Below are 24,856 nucleotides of genomic sequence, written 5' to 3'. Positions count from 1 at the left end.
CGCCCGGGGGCGCTGTCCCCGCCCCGCCGCCCGGGGGCGCTGTCCCCGCCCCGCCCCGCCGCCCGGGGGCGCTGTCCCCGCCCCGCCGCCCGGGGGCGCTGTCCCCGCCCCGCCCCGCCGCCCGGGGGCGCTGTCCCCGCCCCGCCGCCCGGGGGCGCTGTCCCCGCCCCGCCCCGCCGCCCGGGGGCGCTGTCCCCGCCCCGCCCCGCCGCCCGGGGGCGCTGTCCCCGCCCCGCCGCCCGGGGGCGCTGTCCCCGCCCCGCCGCACGGGGGCGCCCCGGGGCAGGCGGAGGGGCCGCGCGGGGCGGGGAGCGCTCGCCGCTCATGGCGGGGCCGCCTCAGGCGCTGCCGGTCCCGCCCTGCGGTTCTCTGCCCTTGGCGGTGGATTTCCCCGCCGCTGCCCCTCCGTCTCGTGTGCCGGTGCCGCATCCGCCGGTCCCGGGATCCGTGGCGCCCTCAGGGGCGGGGGCGGCTGTCGCGGTCCCTCACGGCGGGGTTGTGGAGCAGCGTCGTGTTTGTCCATGAGCACAAAAAGCGTTCAGCTTATAGTTACCTGCTGAAAGGAATCTTGTGCAGTGAAACCCCAGAAAAATATTGTAGGGTGTTGGGGTTTTTTTAAAGTTAATTTGGTTTGATTTCCCCTTTTTTTTTTTTTTTTTTTTTTTTAAATCACACCTTAACCGATGCTTATAGAAAAATCCACTTCGGCTCTCACAGGTGGAAGGTGATGCCTGGCCGCAATTCCAGGTGCTTTCCCAGAGTCACTCTTCCCAGGACTTTTGGAAGTCGCAGGGTCCCATGCATAGAGAAGTTCTCGCTGGAGATGGGTGCAACTTATTGTTTCCTTCATTTCTAAGTGCTTGTGAAGGAGAGGAACGCAGTATTAACAAAGGGGTGAAAAGAAGTCAGCTGCTGATGGTGTCACCCTTGGTTATTAATTTATTTTTAAGTAGGGGGACACAACTTGGAATAGTTTACTTTTTACAGCACCTTTCTAGCACGTTTTTGTTTAGGTGGGCAGAATTGCTGCCTTAGGTTTCAAATGGTTATTACTTTATTACCATTAGATTAAGCCAGCACAGTGTTGCTAAGTGAGACACCCAGATGCTTTTCATGTTAAACATCTGGAATTGCATTATGCTGTTTGGGTGCAGGTCGTCTGAGTGGAAATCATGTCATTTCTTTGATACAGACTGCATTGAGCATCGATCCATGTGATGGATTCATCGCAAGTAACAGGCACCAATTTATTCTTTGTCCAAAGTTAACAACGTTGCAGAGCAGAGAGTGCCTTTGTACCGCAGGCTTGGAACTACAGTGCAATGGAGAAATTCAGGGGCAGGTAAGCAGTAATAAGAAGCTACTATGTTAAAGACTTCAGCTGTAATTTATTTTATATTTATGACATCTTAGGATTTCCATGGGACAGAAAAAAGTTGAGTTACTCTCACAGAAGGGCTTATTAGTCTCTACGCAACTTTGTTAACCAGAAAATGTTCCTCTTAAAAGCAAAGTAAAAAAACAACCAACACCCCACCCCCAAACTGATCATGAATCACAACTTTATGTGGGTTTACATTGTCATAACATTGACATATAACAACTGATGTTCTTGAGCTTGAGATATTAGACGGGAACATAAGGTACTTGGACACAGTTGTTGGCCCAACCACAGATTTACTCCATGTTAGTTCTCTTATTCTTCCCATGCTTTTGTTTTCTAACTTTGCAAGGGAGAAATGATCCTTCTTTGACTTTATTTTTCATGGTCACTTGCCATAAATTTTGGGGGATGTGGGCTGTCGTTAAGTATGTGCAGCACATAACAGTGTTTCAAATAGAGAAATAATCTGTTTAAAAGTACATATGTTGGAAAATTTAATACTAGATATTCACACACCTTAGAGTTTAATACCAAACTTCTGCATGTTTTACCCAAGTTGGGTTTTTTCATCTCCTTTGTGTAAGGTTGTCATTGCATATGGTCAGACCAGATTTACCTTTGAGGCAGATGAAATAGTTTCAGAGGGAGTTTGGCCTAATAGGTGTGTACAAAAACTTGTGCTGAAAACTGTTTTACATCAATTTTAAAGTGCCTGAAACTCCTCTTCAAAAGTGCATGGAGTTGCCTTAACTGCACATCTTGATGTGAACAGAATTTTTTGTCTGCTGGACAGGGCCTGCCTCTTTCAGAAAACATTCAGATAATATTTTTTAGAAAAAGAGTTTCTCACACAAAATACAGGTCTTGTTTTCTTCCATTAACTTGTTTTTTTTTTTTTTTTAACTCTTTGCAGCCTGCTGGAACAAGCCAAAAATACTGTATTTCCTCCCAGTGATTTGTTATTAATAGTGGTTATTCAGCTGAACTTTTGAAACTTGCATTCTTCCAGTCACTTTGTGAAAACAACTTTTTTTTTTTTCTTTTTTTTTTTTTCTTTTTTTTTCCTGGCTGCAGCCGTGTTTTCCCTAGCTCAGTTCTGGAGATTATTAGAGTGAGATTTCAGATTATCCTCTTCCGTTGCCTCTTCTGGAGCTCAAGAATGTGTTTGTGGTTCTAATGTGCAAATTTTCAGGGTGGTGGCAGCATTTGTTTTGGGAAAGAAGCTTCGGTGGAACTGGTGCAGCAAGTTTTATCTGCACAGGGTTTTGTTTTTAATCCTTGTTTTCAGAAAATTATCAAGAAAAAGAATTTAGAATTCATAAAAACACACTTGTTATTTTTCAGATTAGAACTACATGTGGAAGTAAACTGTATGATGGAAAAATATGTCTAATTTTGTTTTTTAATGATGAACATGTAAAAACAGAAAGAGATTTTCAGGGGTTTTTTTTGAGGATAAACACAGTTAAAATATGAACAAAACTACGAAAGAGCTTGTAAAAGAACACTTTATGTTAAAATGGAAAGTTCTCACTTGAGTTCACTAGTGCTCAAGAGAATTTATCAGCAGTAGACAGAATTCCTTGATATATTTGAGACTAAAAGGCAGAAAACCACAGTCAGAGCTTCTCTGTCAAGGCACCCTGTGTGCACACACGAATGCATTTGAGTGATTTTTCATTTCAACTTTAGAGGAGAAAAGAGTTGCCTGTGATGTGATTGCACTGAAATGTATCTTCCTGGTTGGGTTGGAGAAAGCTGAAAATTCCAGGTACTGAAAAACACCTGCTAAAGAAACAATAAATGTTTTAGCATTTTGTAGCTGTCTTATTCTGTATTTGGTTAGATACCAAGCTATTGAAATAATGCCACTTCTTGGCAGGTAATACAGTTTTCCACAAAATATTTCTTCTTTCCTTTTAAGTTCAAAATCCCTGATGATGCATGAAATCCAGCAACCACCTGGGCATCAAGATCATGGAGCTGGGCAATCTGTGGCTCCCCAGTCTGCAACACATGAATTTCAGGACAGAGGCCATGACAAGCCGGGTCAAGATGGGTATACCCAGAGTCAAAGAAGAATGTTAGAAAATTTCCAAAGCAGGTGATAAATACAAAACGTATTTTTCACTAAATGGAGCAGGGGATCAGACCTAAAAATGTCAGGGTTTAGCAGTCCCATCTCAGGTTACAGCAGAAGCTTTAGTTCATGGCCAGGGCAGACAGTTCTGAAGATGCCTTGTGGTTACTTGAGGAGGACTGCCAGTCGGATTTCACATTTTTTTTTTTTATTTTCAAAGGCAAATTTAAAAATGGCTATTTAACAATATTCTTTGATGCACTACCAGGTGTAATGGTTTCTTCTTGCCCTCCTCTAGTGTTTTTTATTTGCTTCTTTTGTTTGTTGAAAGAACAAACAAAGACAAAGGTGGGATGCAAGTGTGTAGAGATTAAAAGCCCATCACTTGTTGAGCAGCTGGAGCTGATGGAGCAGCTGAAAGAGGGAGGCTCCCCTTCCTGGCTGTGTGCTTTAACTAATTACCTCGGTGAGCCTTTGGTGCTTATTGGGGCCCTCTGTGTGCCAATTAACTCTGAAATCCATTGGGGAAAAAAGAGAGGAGGGGTGATAGCGTCACAGGAAGGCATTAGTGAGCTGAGCTGGTGTTGGGAGGAACTTGTGGAGATGTGGATCTGCTGAGGGGAGGTGGGAAGAAGGAAGATCTGCTGGCTTCAGGAAGGGCCAGACATTAGATTGGCTCAAGGATTCTGGGCTCAGTGGTTGGCTCGGGGGGAAACAGTGATGTTACCTCACTGAAACCTCAGCGGGGGCCCCCAGGCAGCCAGCAGCCTGCTCGGTAGCGTCCACTGCTTGGAAGGCTTTTTGGCTACCCAGCATTCCTAAAGAAGTACATCTCAGTTCAAGTTTTGCAATGATGTTTGGCCTCTTTATGCTTTATGAATTGCTCTGTTACAGATAATAATTTCAGGGTCTAAATAGTTCAAATATGCACTGGTCTCTGCAAACTAGGTGCTTAGTTTTATTACTGAAACTAGAATAAAAATTCCTATTTTCACTACTCTCTGGGAATTTGCAGAGGAGGAGTACAAAGGCAACTAACCTTTCCTTGTATTCCAGATATCTAGCAAGGAAGTTTTTCTATCTGTGGGCAAAAATGACATTTGGACAAGTCCTCCCTTCCCAAGCCAGGTAAATAAAATTACAGAACTCAGAGGTGGGTATGTTTGGGGTTTTTTAAATTGTTTTTTATTGTTTTGGTGGGGGTTTTTTATGGCTTAGTGGTAAATCATTGGGATAAGAGAGCACTGACTGCCTTGGATGTATTTTAAGATTACTTGAAGATTTTCTTTGGATACCTTTCTTGCTCTTGTTTTTATTTTTTTTAAATAATCATGGTTAAACTTTTATGAACCAAATTCATAGGAATTGTGTTTTGATAAAGTTGAACAGTATGTACATATAAATGATGGGAAATGATTGGGATACCTGCTTTAAATTTAACTATTTCCCAGAGTTGTGATGATAGAGATTTCACAGACTATTCTGAGTTGGAAAGGACCCACGTGGATCATTGAGTCCAGCTCTTAGTATGAAATTCAGTTAATATTTCTGTTTGCACTGTTGTTCCCAATGTATATCTGTACGTGCTTGGTACCTGTCTGACTTGGAAACACCTGTGGCAGATAATTCCTTTCTGCTGTCAGTGTTCTGTGAGCTGCTGAAACCCCACGCTTTGATATTCATTTCTTGGTTTGCATTAATTTGCATGTTCATTCTTGCTTGACCACACCCTTGGGAACTGAAGCAGTTCCCAGTGGGAGGACTTGTATTTGGAATAAGATCAGCTCCTTAGTCGTTCAGTTTCATTTTTCTGTATCAAGTATGTTCTGTTTCTGCCTTTGTTGGTAAACAGAAGTTGTCCTGTGAACCTCAAACTGTTCCTCTTCATCTACTGAATTGACACTACTTTGGCTGTCTATCAATTCAGCACAATGATGAATTTATTTTTTAGGGGAAATGGATTTTATAAAGACCAGCAGGGAGCACAAGCAATAATGAATTGCTTTTCAAAAGTCCCCAGTTCTCCATAGCTTTAAGTTGTAATACCTGTTTCTACATGTGCAATACTGTTAATGTACCAAGTTAAAAAAATAATGCGTACCTCATCTCTTTTTTCTTTTTTTCCTTTTATGCATGAGTGCTTGGAATGATAGCAGCTTGGCTTGGGGTAGGTGGCTGTGAATTGCAACTTGTGAGAGGATTGATATGTTTCACTGAGAGACCTCTAGGTATTCTGGGCCTAATTCTGCTGTTATTACATGATAAAAACATCAAAGCCTTATAAAATCTGATGTAGCTTTTGTATTTATTTGTGTATATATAATATTTTGTGTTAAAATGGCAAAGAACAAAATTAGAAAGGAAAATAAATGTATTGTTTTCTACTGTTCTGGTTGTAGAGTAAAACACAACTGAGGATAAAAGATGTGAATAGGTCTCAAGTCAACGGGTGCTCAGATGTTTGACAGGTTAAAAACATCTGTCTTTTATTCCTTGTCTTTATGTGAAGTATTTACAGTCAGTAAAGTGATTGCTTCTTGCAGTACTTCACGGATTCTTGGAATGAAGTGTCACAGCAGAGTAGTGGTTTTAAATGCAATTAGATGCTGTTAAGCTAATGAGGCAAGCCTGGAGAAGAGGTGGTGTAATCTTCATTAAAACTGATTTGTGGTCACTCTGAAAACCTGTATGACGTTTCTCCTGTCCAAATCTTTCAACTGTTTAGATGTTTTTATGATCAGAAGATTCTTCTAAAAGCTTTTGGAGAGTGGAAGGAGCAGTGGACAGTTTGCAGAGAAAAGAAGCTCAGCCTCAGAGCAGACAGCCATTACAGGTTAGTGAAATGACTTCCCACTGGGGTGTGTATGAGAAATTTTCTGAAGGAGTTTTTGATAGCAGTGAGCCAGTTCTATCCGAGGTACATCTGGGCCAAGAGCAATGTTTTCATTGCTTATTTTTATGTTTTACTGAATGTCACTTCTTTCATTTTTTAGGCATTTTCTCCTTAATTTGATATTCAAGGCTTGGAGAGCCTATGCATGCCAACAGCAGGGAAAGAGGAACAAGTATTACGTTGCAGAGTCTCATGGTGAGTGAAGTGCTGGTGTTTACCAGTATCTGGGGACATACTGAGAGGGGAGTTTCCAGGGGAATTGTTTAGCAGAATCTGTGTCTCCTTTGCCGGTTTGCACGCTGAGCTCCCGCACCCCATGGCAGTGCAGTGCCTGCAGGAGCAGATGGCAGGGGGTTCTCTTGTAGGGGTGTAGCTATACAGTCGCTTAGGGATGCCAGTGAACGAGCTTAAGGGCCTCTCCCTCTGCTCTGCATTGCACTGTTTGTTTTAGAGGGGCTGGCTTGATTTTTGGTTGGGTTTTTTTTTTCCCCCACTTAATCACAATATATTTTCAAGTAGGTGTTTTTTGATCGAATGTTTTACTGGAATCAACTGTTGCTGTAGACATTAGACAGTATTTCTCTGTGCTTTTAATTGCACTTATTTTATGTCTATTGACTGTTCTTTCCAGCTTTTCTCTTGCAATAGAAAGAAGCCCAAACTTTTGGAGTGCCCTTTATCTTATTGTGTCGGTTCTTTGCTCTGCAAGGGATTTGACTTGGAGCTGTCTGTACTGGTAGCAGCTTTCTTGAGTTTAGGGAATATGTTTTGCTGAAGGGAGGTTGACCCTTGTTTAGAGATGCTGAGGTTTTGTTCTGTGCTGATTTGCAAAACGAGTAAACTGCTCTCTCTGCACATGAATGTAGCCTCGGGATGTCCTAGAAACTGGCACCTTTGGACACAAACCGACAGGCTATCCAGGTTTCCTTTCTTACTGAGTGAGGCCAGAGCATTTACAGCAGAAGCTCTGTGTTTACTTGGTCAAAAATAGAAAAAGGTGACCTGTTTCAAGGTAGGTTAATGCTTGATTCACTAGGAAATCCTAAAAAAGAAAAGCCTGGGTTTTTTTTATGTGTGTGATTGGCATAGAATCAATGCCAGCTTTTTTTTCTAATAACTCTGCTTTAATAGTGTCAGTTCTGACAAGCCAGCCCGCTGTGAGGAGAATATGCAGTGTGCTGCACTAAGTGGTAGACTGGAATTTGTGACACCACTTCTGTTTTTAGCTGCATGACCAGCCTGCTAATAACGTTGACTTGTTTCTGGTTGATTTCTCTGCTTGTGGTAGAGAGTAACTCTTGAAAAGCAACTGATGAACCTGATGAACTTCTTTTTTTCTTTTGAACAAACCAAAGAAAATCCTCTAATTCTCCCCAGTCCAGTCGTTATGCTGGCTATTGTTCTCCAGTTGTTTCCCTTGTAAGCACTGAAGACAAAGGGCTTGTGGGCCGTTGTCCGATCGTTCACGCTGCTGTGAGCAGGTGGCATGGACGCTGCTGTCAGCGATTCGGAGACTTCTCACCGTGACACCCTCGGCCGGAGGGACAGTCATTGTCATTTCAGGCTTTCCCACAAGGTGTCCCTGCAGGCTGAGGACACGAGTCGGGGGCCGTGTGTGATGGGGTGGGTGACATGTGCCAGATTCCTCCTGCCTGGGCTTAACGTGCTGCCGTCTTCTGTCGCGCACAGCAAAGAAGCAAGCTCTGCTCAGGACCTGGCAGCACTGGCTGCTCTATGTTGGCGTTCAGAGGAGGAAACATGGCATGCAGTCTGTGGCTCTGGCATTCAGGGAAAGAAGCTGTTTGCGGTAAGGATGGAATACAAGCAGGCAGAGAGGCACTCACCATAAGGCCATGCCTTTTATCTGCCTTATGTTATCTTGTCCTGCAGTGGCTTTGTTCAGTGTTTGATTTTTTTTTAAGAGTTCTTTTGCTTTCTGTGATGTGTAAGTTCTTCTGGCACACCCATAGACTGTGAATTTAAGAGGCATGGCAGCCAATACCTAATGGGAGCCTACAGGAAAGCTGGAGAGTGACTTTTGCAAAGGCATGCAAGTGGGAGGACAAGGGGGAATGGCTTTAAGTTGAAAGAGGGGAGATTTAGATTGAATATTAGGAAGAAATTCTTTACTCTGAGGGTGGTGAGGGCCTGAAACCTGGTGATTACTCAGAGATAATGTTGATGCTCCATCCCTGGAAGTGCTCAAGATCAGGCTGGATGGGACTTGGAGCAATGTGGGATAGTGGGAAGTGTCTCTGCCCCTGGCAGGGAGTTGGAACAAGATGATCTTTGAGGTCCCTTCCAACCCAAACCATTCAGTGGTTCTTTGAAAAGATTGTTGTTCGTACCTTTTTCCAGTGAGATGAAAGTGACTTCTTGCACCAAATTATGGCACCTGTGTTTGAACTTGTCTGTAACATTGTTTTGGCAGCATTTCATGGGCAGTGTGGAGAAGACAGCAGTACCAGAAATGCTCTGGACGTAGAATGAATATTTTGGCTCTGCAGCATTGGGCCCAGAGCCTGCAGTTTCGAGTAAGTTTCAGCAGCTTCAGCTTCTGCCATTGCTAACATTTAACTTGCTCACAAGTGAAAATGTTGCAGGTGAATAAAAATTTGGCCTTGTACTGATTTACTTTGCAAATTGCAGTACTTATGATGGAATATCATATCAGGACATGGGAAATGGAATAAAGCTTTGTCAGGGCAAGTTCAGGTTGGACATTAGGAAAAGGATCTTCCTGAGAGGGTGGTCAGTCCCTGGAACAGACTCCCCAGGGAAGCAGTCACAGCAGCAAACTGGTCAGAGTTCAAGGTGCCTCAAGTCCAACTTACTTCTTACAGGACTGCTTAAAACTAAATCAGATGACTGAGAGTGTTGTCCAGATTGTAGATCTTAGCCAAAGTGTGAACAGCTTGGGTTTCTTTCTTTCACTGAATCTGTGCCTTTTTGTCCATTTCCTTAAAAAGAAGGGATGGTATTTAATTTGACCTGCACTGTAAGATGCAACATGGCCTCTTTTAGGGCAGTATCCTTGCTAAGGAAAGAAACCTGTGACTTGGGAAGTCTTACAGCATCTCGTGATGTGATTCCCTTTTATATGAAAATACTCTGAAAGAAAGCCTGTTGGCAAAAGAAAAGTATTATTAATATATTAGGGTCTATTTAATGGGAAAAAGTGTGAGACTATTTAAAAAAGTGAAAAAAATCTTAGACCTTTTCTATGCTGACATTCCTTCAGTGTTTGTTTGGGTTCTGTTGGGGTTTTTTCCCTTTTTTGAGGGGAACCTCATTGCTCTTGGCTTTCACCTTTAGAACTTACCTGGAATTTCTTATTGCATGTGTGTTCTCCTTCCCTAATCTTGTCTGTTTCTCCCCCTAACTGCCCTTGCCCCCTAATTGTTCCTTCAGGCTTGGCTGCAGTGGCGAGAGCTGTATTCATACACCCAGAGTGAGAAGCAGAAGCACACCAGGGCAGTAACTCACCATCAGCACTGCGAATTGAGGAGATGTGTGGGAGCATGGCTGGGATACCTGAACCTCCACAGAGTGAAGAAACGCCAGAATGGTGAGAACAGGGCTCAGCCCCTTTGCTGAGGGCACAGTGATGGCTTTTTCTGTTTCAGGAGACACTGCAATGTCTCTGCCTCCCAGGTCATGTGATGCAGCTTGGGCTGTACACTGTGACAGGCCTGGCTAGCTCAGCTCATGTGCTGAACTGTCAGGAATCCTGCTTTCCATGGGATTTAAAAGAAAATTCTTTACAATTCCCTTGATGAAAACTTGCATGTCATCTCTTGTATTTTGACTGAGATATCTGTGAGAAGAGTATTCAAGACTTTGATCAGTCAGTCTGTGGATTTTCTTGACAATCAGTCAAATCACAACTCCTATAGGATGGTAAAGATTATTACACCAGTTCTTTTGTTTCTTCCCTTGAATGGGAATGAGTTCAGATATTTGTGTGAATTGCTTTTTAATTGGTGGCAGCAGAAAAGAATCTAGCTTGGATATGTAGGAATTAGTAATAGGAGTATGCTGAAATATGAGCAAGCTTGAGTATGTTGAACAAGTAATACAGTGTCCTAGCTTCCCTCTCTTAAGGCAGTGCAGGAGGTTACTGCTTTAAAACTGCCTTTGTGATCAATGGGAAGAATGTGATCTGTAGCTGAGAGTTAATGTGACTTCTTGTAAGCATTTTTCAGTGTTAGAGCTCCTGTCACTTGTGAACCAGTGGCTCAGATGCCAGGATCTCATCTGATAGGAATGAGCCTAGAACAGAACAAGCCATGAGTGGTTTGTGTTTGTGTTCCAGAGCTGGCCCAGGAGTTCCACCGGAGCAGGACGCTCCGCAGGTGCTTCTCCGACTGGCAGCTGTCGTGGGAGTGCAGGAGAAGAGTGCAGGCTCACCAAAGGGACCTGGAAAAACAAGCTGCAAGGATTGCCTTATGGAGAGCCTTTGCACACTGGAGGCATTGTATCCAACCTCTGCTTAGTCCCTGGCAAAGACATGTTCGAAGCATTCCCGCAGGGGGAAGATCCAGTTAATAAGCAGGAATGTTGTGCAGTAACACGGGTGACAACAAACATGTTGTCATTAGATAGGTGTAATGCCATGCTAACAATTCATTAAACTGTTGTAATTACGGTATATTAGCAGCTGTATAGGAGTGTATTAGAGTCTGCAGAGGATAATTTATGGTTGTTACTTGAGAGTGAATCAGAAACATACTGTGATAAGCCAGCAAGATCTAGAAGTTTGACTCTAGTCAGAACTTCTTCCGATAACAGTGCTGGACTTTGAAACATTGAAGGAAATTTCAATGGAGTTGTAGTGCCCCTCTGTGGGAGAAGGTTGTTTCTGTGTAAAAGGTACTTTAACTCAGTGACAGATGTTGTGCTGTGTGTGGAGGAGGCTCAGCAGTGTGAGCTGGCTGAAAAGCACTACAAGTGTCACCTGTTGGTAAGAGCACTGTTATGTGCCAGGTGGGAGGGGCTGTGGAGTGTCCCTGGAGCACGGACAGTGCTGTGTGGGTGTTAAGGGGGACATACACCAGGTTTCTAAATTAAAGCTATTCTGGAATCTGCCAGTTGAATCCAAATGGGGAAACTGGTGAAGTAGATTCATCTTGAGGGTGTTGGGTTACCTGCTCCCTGGCTATTCCGCCGTGAGCTTGTCTTTTCCCCTTGATTTCTTTTTCTTATGCTGTTTGCTACAATAATTATTTTTTCTTCTCTGCAGTAATGTGTGCATGCTACTTTTCACATAAGACCAAAGGTAGCTCGCTGCATGTGCAAGTAGTTGAGTGTTTTGGGGTTTTGCTAAGGTTTTAAGGTTTTTTTACAGAAAATTTAAATCACTGAAGGCTGAAAGGTGGGCGCAAGCAAGCCTCCAGCTTTTTGGAACGGAACTCTTTTCAAGGATGGATCAGTACTGGTCATTAAAAGAATACCAATAAACTGGTTTGGATCATGAAGTGAAAACATTAGTGATTAAAAGAGTGGGATGATTAGTGATTTGAAGTAGGATGCTCTCATAATGCTGTTTCCCATGTTCTGCCCCCACTCACGGGATTCTAGGATTGTAGATCAGTTCTAAATTTCCTGATTTGGTTTACAAATGCAAGTTGTGTTTATTTCTTGTTGTAACAGGAACTTGGCCTTAAGGGTCTTCAGCAGAATGTCCTGGACACTCGTCTTCAGCGAATGAGATCAAATCTGTCATCCCGTCAGCATCGAGTTACAGTGAGTTTGGTTCTTGTGTCACTTTGTCTTCAGCTGTCCTATTGGCTTTCACTGTCACCTGCACAGTACTTTTTATTACAGCAGTGGCTTTGTTCTTAAATACTAATAGCCACAGAAAATCTGTGTGACTCAGCTGCCACTCTTGGATATGTTTCGTTTTTCATTTCCCTGTGTTTATGGTGGATTTTTCCTTTTACCAGAAAAACTTGTAGGAGGTTATAAAGTTTGGTTTATGAAGCAGTGCAGCAGGCAACCATTGCAGTATGCAGCTTCATTAGGACTTTAATAATTTCTTTCTTTGCGTTTTTCTCTTGACTTGATATCATTGGGGGGTTTTGTGTCTTTCTTGTTTTATTTCAGGTGCTGCAGAAGTACTGGAACCTTTGGAAGTCCCGTTTGGAAGAGAAGGAGGAAGAACAGCAGCAGGCCTTAACATCAGTGGCTCATGCCCGTTATAGGTGTGCAGAGAAATATTAATACAAACTTGTACAAATGTGGAATCTGTGGGCCTTTGGTTCTCTTCTTAAGTATGGTAATAGCTTTGGGGGCATGATTTGATGGCAATTGCTCTGACATTTTCTGTGAGTCATGAACAATTTACATCTGCTTCTCTGTGGAATGTGAGAGGGAGATTGGATAAGCCTAGCTCTGGGGTTCATTTAGTCAGCTGACATTCTTAAGACCGATATGCTTTCTAAAGAGATTCTCTCCTGTGCTGACATTTTCTCCTTTTGCTTGCCAGGAGGGTGTTGATGAGGCAGGTGTTTGACAAATGGCTGCTGAAGGCCTGCAAGCTGCAAGAATATCGAATGGGAGAGAAGAAGGTAAATGTAACTCCTGCACCTTGCTTAGGAAGTAGAGGGGATGATTTCATAGTCACTCCCTGTGAATGTGAGTTAGCATGAGATAGACTTGGTTGTTGTAAATTCCCTTTTGCCCAGTGAGGGATCAAGTCGGAGGAAACAGATTACAACCAATATTTACTGATCACCTTTTTAAGTTAAGAAGTTTGTTAATAATATAATCAAGTTATTATTAGAGGATTGCCATTCACATAGTTCATTCACTTATTCTCTCACCCTGTAAATGTGTGTGTGCTCTCTCTCATACTAATACTAAATGGCCAAGCCCAGCCTATTTAGTGCAGGGTTGTACTGAGAAATTCGCTGCTTCTAGGTAGGTGTCCATAAAGTCCTTTACAGGGCCCATCATTTTCTAAGGGTCTCAGGGGTGTGTGTGTGTATACATATATATATATTATAGTCCTGGAGTATTTACATGTAGCAGCCACTGTGGCCCTTATGGGGTCTCTTACACAACTCCAAGTTGACAGTAGCACATGTGGGTGTCTTTGTGCAGATATGGCTCACCCATGGTGGTGGGAGATTATCAGCTCTTGTACATTCAACGGGACTGGTTTCAGTTTTTCAGCGGACTTATCAGTTCTTAGGAGTCCTTCACATGCTCTTTATCAGCTTGTAGTTTTCCTCTCCTTGGCCTGTTGGTTTTTGGTAACAGCTCCTCCATCCACGTGCACGCAGGTGCCTGCAGAGCTCGTTACATGACCTCACCATGAGGGGGCTTTGGTGGTGTGTCCATTGCTGTTCAGCCTCAGAAGAGCAAACACTGGACAGTTCTATGCATGACGTGAGTTGTTTCCTGTTGTTTGTAGCTGCCTGTGCTGTGCATTCATTGCCACCTTCTGTCCATTTCAGGCTGTCCTTCATTTCCAAAGGCAGCTCTTGCTGTGCTTCTGGCGCTGCTGGCGCAGCAGAACAGCTGCACGTTTGGAGGAGCAGGAGGGCTTGGTTCGTGCAGGACAGCACTGTAGTAACCACCTGCTGTTAAAGGCCTTCTCTCTCTGGAAACAGAAGACTCAGGAGAGAGAAACAGAGTAAGAATTTTTTTTCAAACAGAGAATGATTTGGATTTGCCCTGTGGCAGCCTACTTTGGACAAACAGCATTTAATTCACAATGGTGCTCAGTCCTTTCTTGTGCTTTGGAGTCTACTAAGGTTTTTTTGTGTAAATGAATTACTGAAAATAACAAATGTGGACTCAAGTCTGTGCTAGAAGTGTCCAGTAACATGGATTGCATTGTAGGACAAATAATTGTTTTTCTTATAGGAGGCTCAAGGAGGCCGAAGCTTTAAGATTTCACTGTTCAAAGTGTCTGCAGCAGGCTTGGAACAAGTGGAGAGAGGTGAGGGAGTTAACAGATGGGGAAGAGTGTGAAGTCTTTGTTATGTTTGAATGGCTTGTACCCGTATGGCCAGAAGTAAAATTGTTTGTTTTAAAGCTCTCCTCCCTTTTCATGTGGATAAAACCAGTTTGGTGTGGGTGGAACAGGAACTGCGTAGGGAGGGGAGGAAATTCTTTTTGTTCATGTATCTAGGCATGGTGAGAATAGGAATATGGTTTAGGTGTACCTGGGAATATAACCAGAGTTAGTCTGATGAAATTATCCCTACTCAGTACTGGGTGTGTCCTTCTCAAAACTTAAGTTAGAAGTTTGCAGGCAGGCCTTTGTGTATGGCCTGTGCTTGTGTTACAAATTGTAGCGAACACTGTCACAGAGTACTTCCATGGTGGGCCTTTTCCTTACTGTGATATGAGGTACCAGATGTGCCTTGCAGCATGTCTTGGGAATCTGTGAGAAATTTTATAGTTGGAGCCGCTGTGTTGGTGCACACCTGTTAACTTGAGTGGTTTACATCAGTCTCCAAGGGGATTCCTACACAGGACAGGGAAAAAAGCTCCTCAGCTGGGCTTTTTGGGGACATAGCAGAGTGCAGCACCAATTGGAGTGAAAAGCTGTTACAGCAACGTGAAGGATTGATGTTTCTCCAGAGACTGGAAATGGTCCTTTTCCCTCCTCTCTCTGCCATTTCTTGTTTTCCCTCTTTCATGTGTACATATCTTTTGGGGTTTTTTCCACTTCCTCCTTCTAGTACGTGGAACATCAGCGTGAGAAATGGAGGAAGTTGGTGCAAGCAGACCTGCACTATCGACATGTGTTGCTGGGCAAGACCTTGGCAGCTTGGAAGGTAGGATGGAGCAGCCTTTTTGAGGCACTTTTCTCTGTGTTCTGTATGTGCTGTAGTGTTTCAGTGAGAGCTGAAGCGCTCCCACACGGCTTCACTGGAGGCACATACGCACCCCGTGTGCAAGGTAGAATGGAGGCTCTTGTATGTAGGGGCTGGATGAGCTCCGGCATTGCTTTTTGGAGCAGAAGAACCAAGGTAATGTTGTAGCACTGGTGAATGGTCCATCACAGCTGGCATTAACTGTTGTGTGTGACTGCTTGGTACAGAAAAGCAGCATTTGATTTCAGTGGCTGTATCTTTTCCCCCATACTTTACTGCCAGTGCTACTTATGAGTTAGTAAGAGTTAATTAGATGCCCGAAGAGTTTCTAGATGTTTCCTCACCTCCCAGGTGTTAACGGTTGAGGTAAATTTACCTCTCAATACTATTTTTTTTTCAGATTTACCAACAAAACATCCAGTGCATTCTGTATCAAGTGGCTGAGAAGGAGGAACAGCACACTCGACTGCTGCTGCGGTGAGCCTCTTCCTAGGCAGTGTGAGAGAAGTGACTGCACTGCAGTCAAATTCATCGCTTTCTTCCACTGCCACCTTTGCAACTTCTTGAATGTTCTGTGCTGGGAGTTGGCTCTGTCATGCACTGCTGTTTCCTTGCATGCAGGTCATCTAGTTAAAAGAAATCAACCTCTTCCTGTTTGCTGTCTGTTTTGCTTGAATTTTTTTTTAAATCTCTCCGTAGTCCTGCAAGAGTCATCAGACAGCACACTGCATCATTCCCTGTCTGTTGTGGTGTTAAAGCAGTCTGAAAGATGCAGAGCCTCCCTTGCATTACAGTGGGGAGAGTGATTATAGATATTATCACATTGCATTGGCTGTAGTTACTTTAGTTTTAATTATCTTATTTGTTTTAATGCTGTGCAGCTCGAGTCACTTGCAGAGCCTGATTGGCTCAGCTGAAGCTGCTGGATTTCAGAGTGTTTTGTTTTGCACTGCCTTCTCTTCAGCAGAGACGTGAAGGGGCAGAAGTTGATTTGCATGATTGGGTTTATAGATGCAGCTGGTTTTGGTTCCCCTGTGAGTAGGGAAGTGCCAAATGAACAAGTGAGAATCATTCATAAAGAGTTTGTTTGTTTTTAACAATTGTGTGTGGTTTTGCCTTCAGACAGGTGCTGTGTACGTGGAGACAAAATGCCCTTGCTCTTATACATGAATCCAAGGCAACTACTCAGGCAGATGAGCACTACAGGAGAACAATCCTGTCAAAGGTAGGATCTGTACTGCAGGTGCCAAGGTCTCAGTACAGGTGCTGGTTCAGGCAGGGGTCAAGTAATTAGAAGGACCAAAAACTTAAATCTAAGAGCCACTGCTAAGAGAGATGTGCAAAGTGGGAGTCTCATCTTGTTTTTACAGGTGTCTCTGAAACTTGTCTCTGTGAGCTCATGGCTTTTTCTCTTCCTTCTTCTCATTCATTAGAAGGATGGGAAATCCAGTAGCATGGTGTAGTATTGGTGAGGTGGGGCAGGGAGGGGTTGGATGAAAGAGAAGAACACCTTGAAAAATGCCAAGGGGTCCCTCTGAAATACTTCTGTATTTAATTTGTAGGAAATTCTTACTGTCTGCTGAGCCTTTAGTGAAAAATGAGATGGAAATGGTTACCAGCAATGGGGGGAGAACATTGCGTCCCCTTCCATTGCAGTGCCAGTCTGTGTCCCATCTCCTGTTTGCCTTGTATCCTTAGGTGCTGCTGCAGTGGAGAGACACTGCCTGGCTACGAGCCTGTCACCGCCATCTGAAGGGGACAGCTGTGCTGGAGGCCAGAAAACATTTGGATTTAGGTGAGCTGATGGAGATGCTGAACTCTCAAAAGTCTCGTTGTCTGTGAATGAGCCAAGGGCAGTGTGTTGTGTCATCTGTACAGGTGAAGTGACTGGATGGTCTGTTGGCTTACAAAGGTTGTCCCCACAGAAGGGAGAGTGAATTGGGACTCCAGTGATCTGCTGAAACCTGCTTGTGTTACTTTTGTTTCTGTTTGTTCTAATACTGTATAATGGAGGATAACACTTCCTTCCTCAAAGGAATTTTCCATTACTAGTTTTGAGAACCTCAGACATCTGTTTTGAAGGCAGTGCAAGTAGTCTTACCAATTACTGCTTCAGTCTTTCTCTAGTAATTCATACTGAAAGACCCTCAAACTCTGCAAGCATTTTCATGGTGCCATGGTACATCCTTGACATGAGCACTCTGAAACACAGAGGACTTTTCTAAAGAATGTCAATGGCAGCTGGGAAGACTGGTAAGTCACAGCTCCCTGTCTGTTCCATAAAGTGTTCACAGTTCTTCTTCCCGTACTGAATACTGTTAGTGCTGAGTGTTGTCCAAGTATTGCTGAAACAGTTGGGAAGAGTAGCTGATCACTTGATTCTCTGAGATTAGTTGTCTCCTTTTGATACATGAGCTAATTTATCTCCTCCCAACAGTGCACTTACAGAGCCTGTTTCTTCACTGGAAGGAATTGATGAGGGAGTCTCTGATGCTGAGGGCTCAGCACTGCAGGGCAGCACAGCACCACCAGCAGCACCTGCTCCAGAAGTACCTGATGAAATGGAAACATTATCATCAGCAGTGCCTTGGGAAAAAGGTGAGAAGGATCAGGAACCTCACCAGCCTGTGGGAAGTTACAGGTGTGGATGAACACGCTGTTCCCTGGTCAGGGGAATGGCACTCTGGGCTGAGGAGGAGCATGGCAGCTTTGTGTGCTGGGGAGGAAGGAGCCGGGCTGTGTCTGCCTGAAGAAACTGATAGAGACAACAGACTTAACAACCTGAGACTACTGCAAATGAAATCCTTGCTGGGCTCATAGATGTCTGCACATGGGGATACACTGTAGGCCTCTTGGGTATTGAGGGTGGCCTCAACAGAACAAAGGGAGGGTGACAAAGGCTGTTTGCTAGCTGTTCTGATAGCATTTGGCTCAGATAAATGGGGTTTGTCTGCAAGTGACTCACTGTTTTGGTTGCCTTGCAGCTGCTGCAGAGAAGGGGAGATGAACTAATGACTCATAGACTTTGCTCTGCATCCTTTTCTTGCTGGAAAACTCGGGTAAGGAATTTTCCCCTGGGCAGACACCTAGCTCCTTACTCATCATTCTCCCTTCTCCTTCATGTTCCATTTACACAAGGACCAAAAAACTTTATTTAAACATTTTCAGGATTTTTTGGTTCAGCTAGCACACAAAACACTTTGCCATAGACTGAGTGAACTGAGTGGGTTTTTCTGCTCTGGCTCTACCATCACTTCCTCCTTGCTTGGTGCATTGTCTGGTGTTCCTGGTGTTGGGTATGTGAACTCCTAACCTGGTCGCTGTGCATTTTTTCCCCTAACAGCTGTTGCAGCAGCAATGGGAAAAGCAGCAGACAGTGCAGGCATTGTGGCACTGGTCCCTTTCAGTGCAGAGAAAGGTAAGGGGCTGGGCAGGGGCAGGCAAGCGAGTTTGCAGATGTGCAGATTTGACTGCAGTAGTCAGCAGAGTGCACACTGAATGTCTCTTTACTTTCCTCTCTGGGGTGCTCTGTGTTATTTTGGGATGCTGGAAAAATCCCTGAAATTTCTTAGCTGATTAAAAAATATGCACATTTTTCCCCATCTGGCCTCGGGCTGACTTAAATCTCTGTCCCTTTGTCATTGTGGCTGTGTCCTGCTGTTGCTGTGGCTCTGCCTGTTCCTGTCCAGTGGAAGGGAGAGTGTTGCTGTCTGCAGGGGGAGTCCCTGGCCTGGAACCTGCCTGTATAACACTCACAACTCTCCTTGTTCCTGTTGTAGGTATTTGATGCTTGGCTCAGGTTTGCCAAGGGGCAGCAGGAGGAGAAAGATGGCATTGAAAAAGTCCCAGGAATTCACCACACAGCTCCTTTGAGGGAAGGTGTAACCCCTGCCTTGAGAAACACTGCTGGCATCCAACAGCTGCAGGGACAGCTCCATACCCAGCAGCAGCTGGAGGTGAAAGAGTGATTGCTCAGATACATATCCAGAACTGGGCTGCTCTGGTCTCTGCTCTGTGTGTGGGATGTGTGCTTGTGTGTATGTGCATGCATGTATCTTGGATCTCCACATCCCAGCTGTTGTCTAGATCCTATGCACACTTCTGTCTCTGGCTCAAAGCATTTCATTCAGCCGAGACTAGAGGACTTCAGACTCATTGGGAACCTTTCTTAATGAAACTATTTTAAAACTGGCCAATTTCTGCCACAGACAATACTCCTGACTGAAACCTTTGCATGTGGGTCAGGTCTCTAAATTCTGTGCCAAGAATGAAGCTTTGGAGGCTACATCTGATCTTGTCTTAGCTGTGGCACTGCTTATACCTTCATATGTGGGCTTGTGTCACTTCTGCCTTTGAGTATCAGCCCAGCCCTGTGTGTGAAAAGGATGCCTGTACCGACTGCTCTCTTCCTGCTCCTGGGCAGCATTCCCAGCTCTTTTCCAAGTTTTCAGGATACCAGTTGTTCTGTTTGCTAATGTGCAGCTTGTCTTGGTGCAGAAGTACCCAATTAATTCTCCTCACCCCAATGTTACCACAGTGGACCTTTTGAATTAGGTTAGAGAGCTGGTATGGCTTCGAGGGCATCAGAAATCTTGGTTCCTTCTCTGCAGGTGATGTGGTGCTTCCTGCTCTCAGCCATCAGATGCTCTGCTATTCTCTGTGTTGGCAGGCAGCCTGCAGTCTTCGCCAGCCAGTGTATTGTTGTGCTGTGCGGTGGAAACTGAAGGCTCTCTCCCAGAAATTAAATCAGCCTTTTTCTTTTTTGCCACCTCTGAAGAAGCAAGTGACATTTAAAAGGCCTGATGTTAGTCCTGAGACAAGAGGACATTCACCAGAGGAAGAGCCGTGGCCTTTAAAATGCAGACATCTACCACTTCACCCTGCTGAGGGGGGCTCAGTTCTCCGTGGCCTGTGAGTGTAAATTTCAGTCCCTCCCCTTTCTCTGGCATATAAGTAACTTTGCATGTATGTAATCTATCTGTGCATGTCTCATTCTTGTGTTTCCAAGTTTTCTCATTGATGACTTAGCTCCTGACTTAACTCTGACTTGCCTCGTGGTGGTACAGAGTTATACAAGAGCTGCTGTGTAATGCAAGCATCAGCCCACACATAGTGCAGGTGTTTGTGACTGTCCTTGCCAGTGACAGGTAGAACCAGCTCAGCTATAGACCTTGCACTTTGTCTTTCTCAAGGTACAACAGAATTCATGGAGCATTGGCCATTTGTCATGGGAATAGTTACACAGAGAAATATTTGAAAGATACCTTTGATGGGACTTTGGCCATTGGGAGAGCTCATCTTGCCCAAGTGACCTTCTGTAATGAAGCTCTTGTTTTTTTTCACTGAAGTCATCTGATGAAATGAGCAACATCAGGATCCTGGTGTACAGAAACTGAACTTTCTTCTTGCCCCTTTCTTGTCCCTGGGGAAGCTATTCATTAAAAAATCGCTGTTGATCATGGAGCAGTTGCAAGGAACAATTGTCTATGAAGCTTCTCAGTGCAGGACAGGGACCCCACAGGGAAATAAGATTGTAACTTCACATTGCTTTAAGCAAGTATGTGCTGCCAAAAGAAGAGTTTCTGCCCTGTTCAGTTGTGTCACTTCCACCACTCACTGTTGACACAACCATTCCCATGGTGAAATAGATTCTCACATTAATACAGGTTGAAATTTAATTTTTAAGAATCCTTATTTGCATGCAAGGAGAACGTTGCAGAGCAGGGATGAATGATGAAACAGGATTGTTTCTTTAGCTGCAATGCCAGCTGATGCCAATTTATGATAATCCTAAATCTGGGGCATTCTTCGTTCTGTTCTTCCTTTCAGAAATGCCATTCAACGAGCCAGTTTACCACCACAGAAGCCTGCCTTCCCTCTGGCATCTCTAGAAAGCAAGGAACTGCTGAGACCTCCTTTCACTAGGTAGAAAATCTAATTTTAAAAGTAAAGCAAAGAGGGTGTGTGACTTACAGTGGGCATAGTACAGCAGCTAATTGGAGAGCTGTATGCAAAGGAATGACAGGAGTCTCCTCTTTTTTGCACTGACTGCAAAGGAAAAGACCAACAGGTTGCAATGCATAGTGACCTTATTCTTCTTCCTGTACAGGTCAGAGGGGCCCTTTCAGCAAACATCTGTGAATAAATGTCCTGCACAGACTGGGAACTTAATGCTGACACCTCACATGGAAGAAAGTGCCTGTAAATGTCTATCCCAGATGGGCACTGCTGCTCATCCCCATCCCTCTCTCACTTGTGCTTCTCTCCCCCCATGGACACAGGGCGTGCACCGTGCTGGGCAGGGGCCAGAGCTGTGGTCTCCTGCATCTTTCATGTCCCAAATGAAAGCTGGCTCAGAAGAGGTGAGTATTGCTGAAGGAACAATGAGTGTGTGTACTGGGCTGCTGTCAGCAGCCCTGTTGCTTACTGCTGTGTTTTCTTGTGCTTCTGAACTGCCCACCTGGATATTGAGCTGGTTTTCACTTGTTGTGGCTGTCATCTTTAAAGCTGACCAAGTGAACTGCCTCTGAATACCCAAGAGCTGTTTACCCCTAGTCTCATGCAATCCACATGTGTTGTTCTGTGTCCCGTGCCTTTTTCCTGGTTTTCCTAGCAAGTGACATGAGGGTGCTGCCTCTTCAGAGTTCAGAGCAGTTATACTTTGCTGTCCAGATTGCAGGGATGTAAGAGAAACTCAGCTTAGGAGCAGTGGGTGTGTCTGAGAGCTTTGAAAAAAATTAAATTCATTTTACCTCCTAATAGGTGATTGCATTTTGAACTCGTTCCACACAGAATGGGAAGTTTTAATCTTGGTGAAATATCTCCATGCTAGAAATCAAAGAGTCCATCTTTTAAGCTCTGCTTCTTTTGTGGGATTTTAAGAGAGGGGCTCAGCACCTACAGGAATTGTCTGAGTGGGAGTAGGACTGAGTAGGTCAGGCACATCCTACTTGTACGGCTGCCTTAAGAAAATGCTTTGAGGAAAGCCCCAATATCATTCTGACCTTCCAGAGAGGAGGTCAGCCTGTGAATGGTCACAAAGGAGCTCATTCCCAAGACTCTCAACAGAATTCTGTGGAGAAGAAGTTGCAGCCACGTTTGCTGTCACCTCAAGGCTTGGTGGGAAAAGGGAGTCACCAGACTGCAGGTACATCCTCAGATCTAAACTGTCGCATCTGCTCATCCTCTAATCTGTATGAGACTGCAGGTCACTGCCGCAAAACGTATGGGAGACAGGGAAATCTTGTGTGGCAGCATCAGGAGCTAAAGGGTACCAGTGTTCCTTTCTGGGGGGGTAAATGCAGTTTTATGGATTCTGCTGAGTCTAAAGCTCCAGGCACTGAAGGATGGGAGCTGCTTGAGGCCAGCTGCTCTTAGCAAGAGCGTGCTCAGGTGCTGGGGTGCTCATATGTACTACAGAACTTGCTTCAGGAGGGAAGGTCATCCAGTAGAGCTCTGAGATTTCCCTGTACTTACAATGTGGCTGTAAAGGGACAAATGGTGTCTAAGCACCTCTCATTGTGGTGTTTTTAATTTTAAGAGCATGAAATGTGTTCTGCAGGACTACTGTCCTTAATTACTGTTAGACTAAATGTGAAAGACTATATCCCGAACGGGCCAAAACAGCATCTGTAATACTAAACCATCCACCAGAACATTTCCTCTTTTGTGTATTCAGACTGAGCCTTCAAGAGCTTGTACTGCTGTCAGAACTCCTGCCCTCTCCCTGTACCTGATCCTTTGGGGTGAACAGGTACAGGTCACAGGGTGACAAAACACGTGAAAAGGACTCGGGAGGGTTCCGTTTTTCCTGTCATTAAAAATAATTCCTGTTTCTTTGATAAGAAGAAAGAGTGGTTGTCTGTTCTACCTCCATTGCTTGTGCCTTATATCTTCCATTCAGCTGAAGGGAAAAAGAGGGAGCACAGTTCCAGAGAAGAAACGACGTTGGAGAGAAAGGTGGAAGTTGAACTCCGACATATCCAGCAGCAGATGCAGTACTACTACAGCAGGAAGCAGGAACTCAGGTAAGGCCCCTTTAGCCAGCCTTTCTTCATGCTGTCCACTCTGCTGCGCTTTTTCTGGTATCTACCCTGGAAATTGTCTGTTCACAGTAGAACTGTGGATGAAACAGAGAAAAGTTCCAGAGATTTTTATTTTCCCCTTTTGAGTTCACTCCAGGTTAAGGAGAGTATTATGCATAACTACTTCTGTAGTCAGCCAAGTGGTTTAATTATACCTCTGGCAGCTCTTGCAGAAGCATGTCAGAGGTGTCATTGGGTGTAATCTGAAGACAGTACAAATAATTTGGGCAGAGCAGTTGAAATTTAGCTTTTTCTTATTTTATCAGGAGGAGCGAGGACTGAGCTTTTCCAGCTTTCAATGAAAAAAACTAAACATGGCTGGAATTTGGTAACAGCTCTACTAGAACAAGAGAACAGAAATGCTCAAAAGAAATGGCATTTGGGGGGGATTTAACTATCAGGAAAGGAAGAAGTCGGGGACTAGAAGCAGGAGATGGAGACAACAGTTTACAAATTCCTCTGCTTTACAGCATCTTTTTTTTTTTTTTTTACCTTTCTAAAAAATTTTAACCATTGACTGGTTTGAGACAAAAAAAATGGGTCTTATTGCAAGTATCAATTGCAAGTCTAAGTTGGCTTAGACTGTTCAGCTCTTAATTGGGATGAGAATCCTTCTAATCCATTTTATCAGGTGCTGTCAGCAGCAGGCACAGATTCTGCAGCAGTGGCTGGAAATGAGCACACAACCAGGAGGCCAAGATGGAGCACAAGGAGTTCAGGAAGAACTGGGCCAGGTGTGTACACCCCATTTAAACTGAAGCCACTGAGGTGATTATCACTGTGCTGTGCACTTTGCCTAGAGGCTGATGGTAGCTGTGAGGAATTGTGTAGTAAGCTGTTAGTAAAACGCCAAGAGAGGGGAAATTTGTAGTCAGAAGAGGGCTGAGGAGCACAACAGGCTGTGTAGGTTCATCTTCTGTTTGTTGAGAAATGTAACTCCTGCTCCAGTAAACCTTTCTGAGGCTGTTTCCAAGCTATGGATCAAGCTTTCATAGACTCAATCTCATTTTTTTCCCTGCAATTTCTCAAGACAGTTCCCTGTGTGCAGGCTGGACCTGCAGTGCTTTCAGGCCCCAGGTTCCCAGAGCCAGGTGTGGGTGCTGGTACCTCTGCCTCCAGCCAGTTCGGAGCTGTTCCTGAGGGACACTTAGTGGCCCTCAAGTGAGATAATACAAAAGCTGCTGGAGCAGCTCCTGCTGTCAGAAAGAGTAACTACTGTCTCACTGTACAAAGCTGATGCACTTTTGTTCCCTTTCAGCTGCAGGTGAGGATCAGCACTCTGACCAAAGCACAGCTGGCTGAGAGAAGCCATGTGCAGGCCCTGCTTGCCCGCCTGCGAGACATCCAGCTTGCCCTGGATCTGTAGTGCAGCTGCCAACTCCCCGGCTTGGGGCTAGGACTTCCTGCCCCTTCCACAGCAGGGGCTGATGGAAGGGATGTATCCATTCACTTAATTCTGTGTATGGCATTTATATTTGATAAATTAAAACAAGTCTGCTTTTTTTATTGTTAGTCTAGCTGATCAAAACCAAACTGGAGCTACATCTACCTCATGCTGCACTTTGCAATACCTAGTTTAGGTTA

General features: G+C 44.4%; 1 protein-coding gene across 7 annotated transcripts; it reads left to right on the top strand.

Moving 5' to 3' along the window:
* Positions 1–1,207: 1,207 nt before the first annotated feature.
* On the top strand, positions 1,208–24,784 carry SFI1 (SFI1 centrin binding protein). 7 transcript variants are annotated; one of them, XM_066199985.1, is made up of 30 exons: positions 1,208–1,342; positions 3,309–3,488; positions 4,521–4,592; positions 6,190–6,297; positions 6,458–6,552; positions 8,047–8,164; positions 8,789–8,891; positions 9,769–9,925; positions 10,673–10,834; positions 11,250–11,320; positions 12,010–12,102; positions 12,463–12,560; positions 12,845–12,926; positions 13,818–13,996; positions 14,230–14,305; positions 15,054–15,149; positions 15,589–15,665; positions 16,311–16,413; positions 16,887–16,983; positions 17,626–17,786; positions 18,173–18,247; positions 18,532–18,606; positions 18,968–19,144; positions 19,969–20,099; positions 21,018–21,113; positions 21,298–21,550; positions 22,200–22,335; positions 23,092–23,215; positions 23,904–24,006; positions 24,531–24,784. In XM_066199985.1, the coding sequence occupies exons 1-30, from the start codon at positions 1,323–1,325 to the stop codon at positions 24,636–24,638; spliced, it is 3,426 nt and encodes a 1,141-aa protein (XP_066056082.1). In that variant the 5' UTR covers positions 1,208–1,322; the 3' UTR covers positions 24,639–24,784. The 7 variants fall into 7 exon arrangements, with proteins under 7 accessions (XP_066056082.1, XP_066056081.1, XP_066056085.1 ...); XM_066199984.1 differs by having other exon boundaries at positions 1,209–1,342; positions 19,966–20,099; XM_066199986.1 differs by lacking the exon at positions 1,208–1,342 and adding an exon at positions 3,093–3,155 and having other exon boundaries at positions 19,966–20,099.
* The last annotated feature ends 72 nt before the right edge of the window (positions 24,785–24,856 follow it).

Source organism: Chamaea fasciata, unplaced genomic scaffold (genome assembly GCF_029207755.1).
Source record: "Chamaea fasciata isolate MVZ Bird 193981 ecotype frontalis unplaced genomic scaffold, bChaFas1.0.hap1 SCAF_18, whole genome shotgun sequence".
Classification (NCBI taxonomy): Eukaryota; Metazoa; Chordata; class Aves; order Passeriformes; family Sylviidae; genus Chamaea; species Chamaea fasciata.
This window is presented reverse-complemented; position numbering and strand designations above follow the sequence as displayed.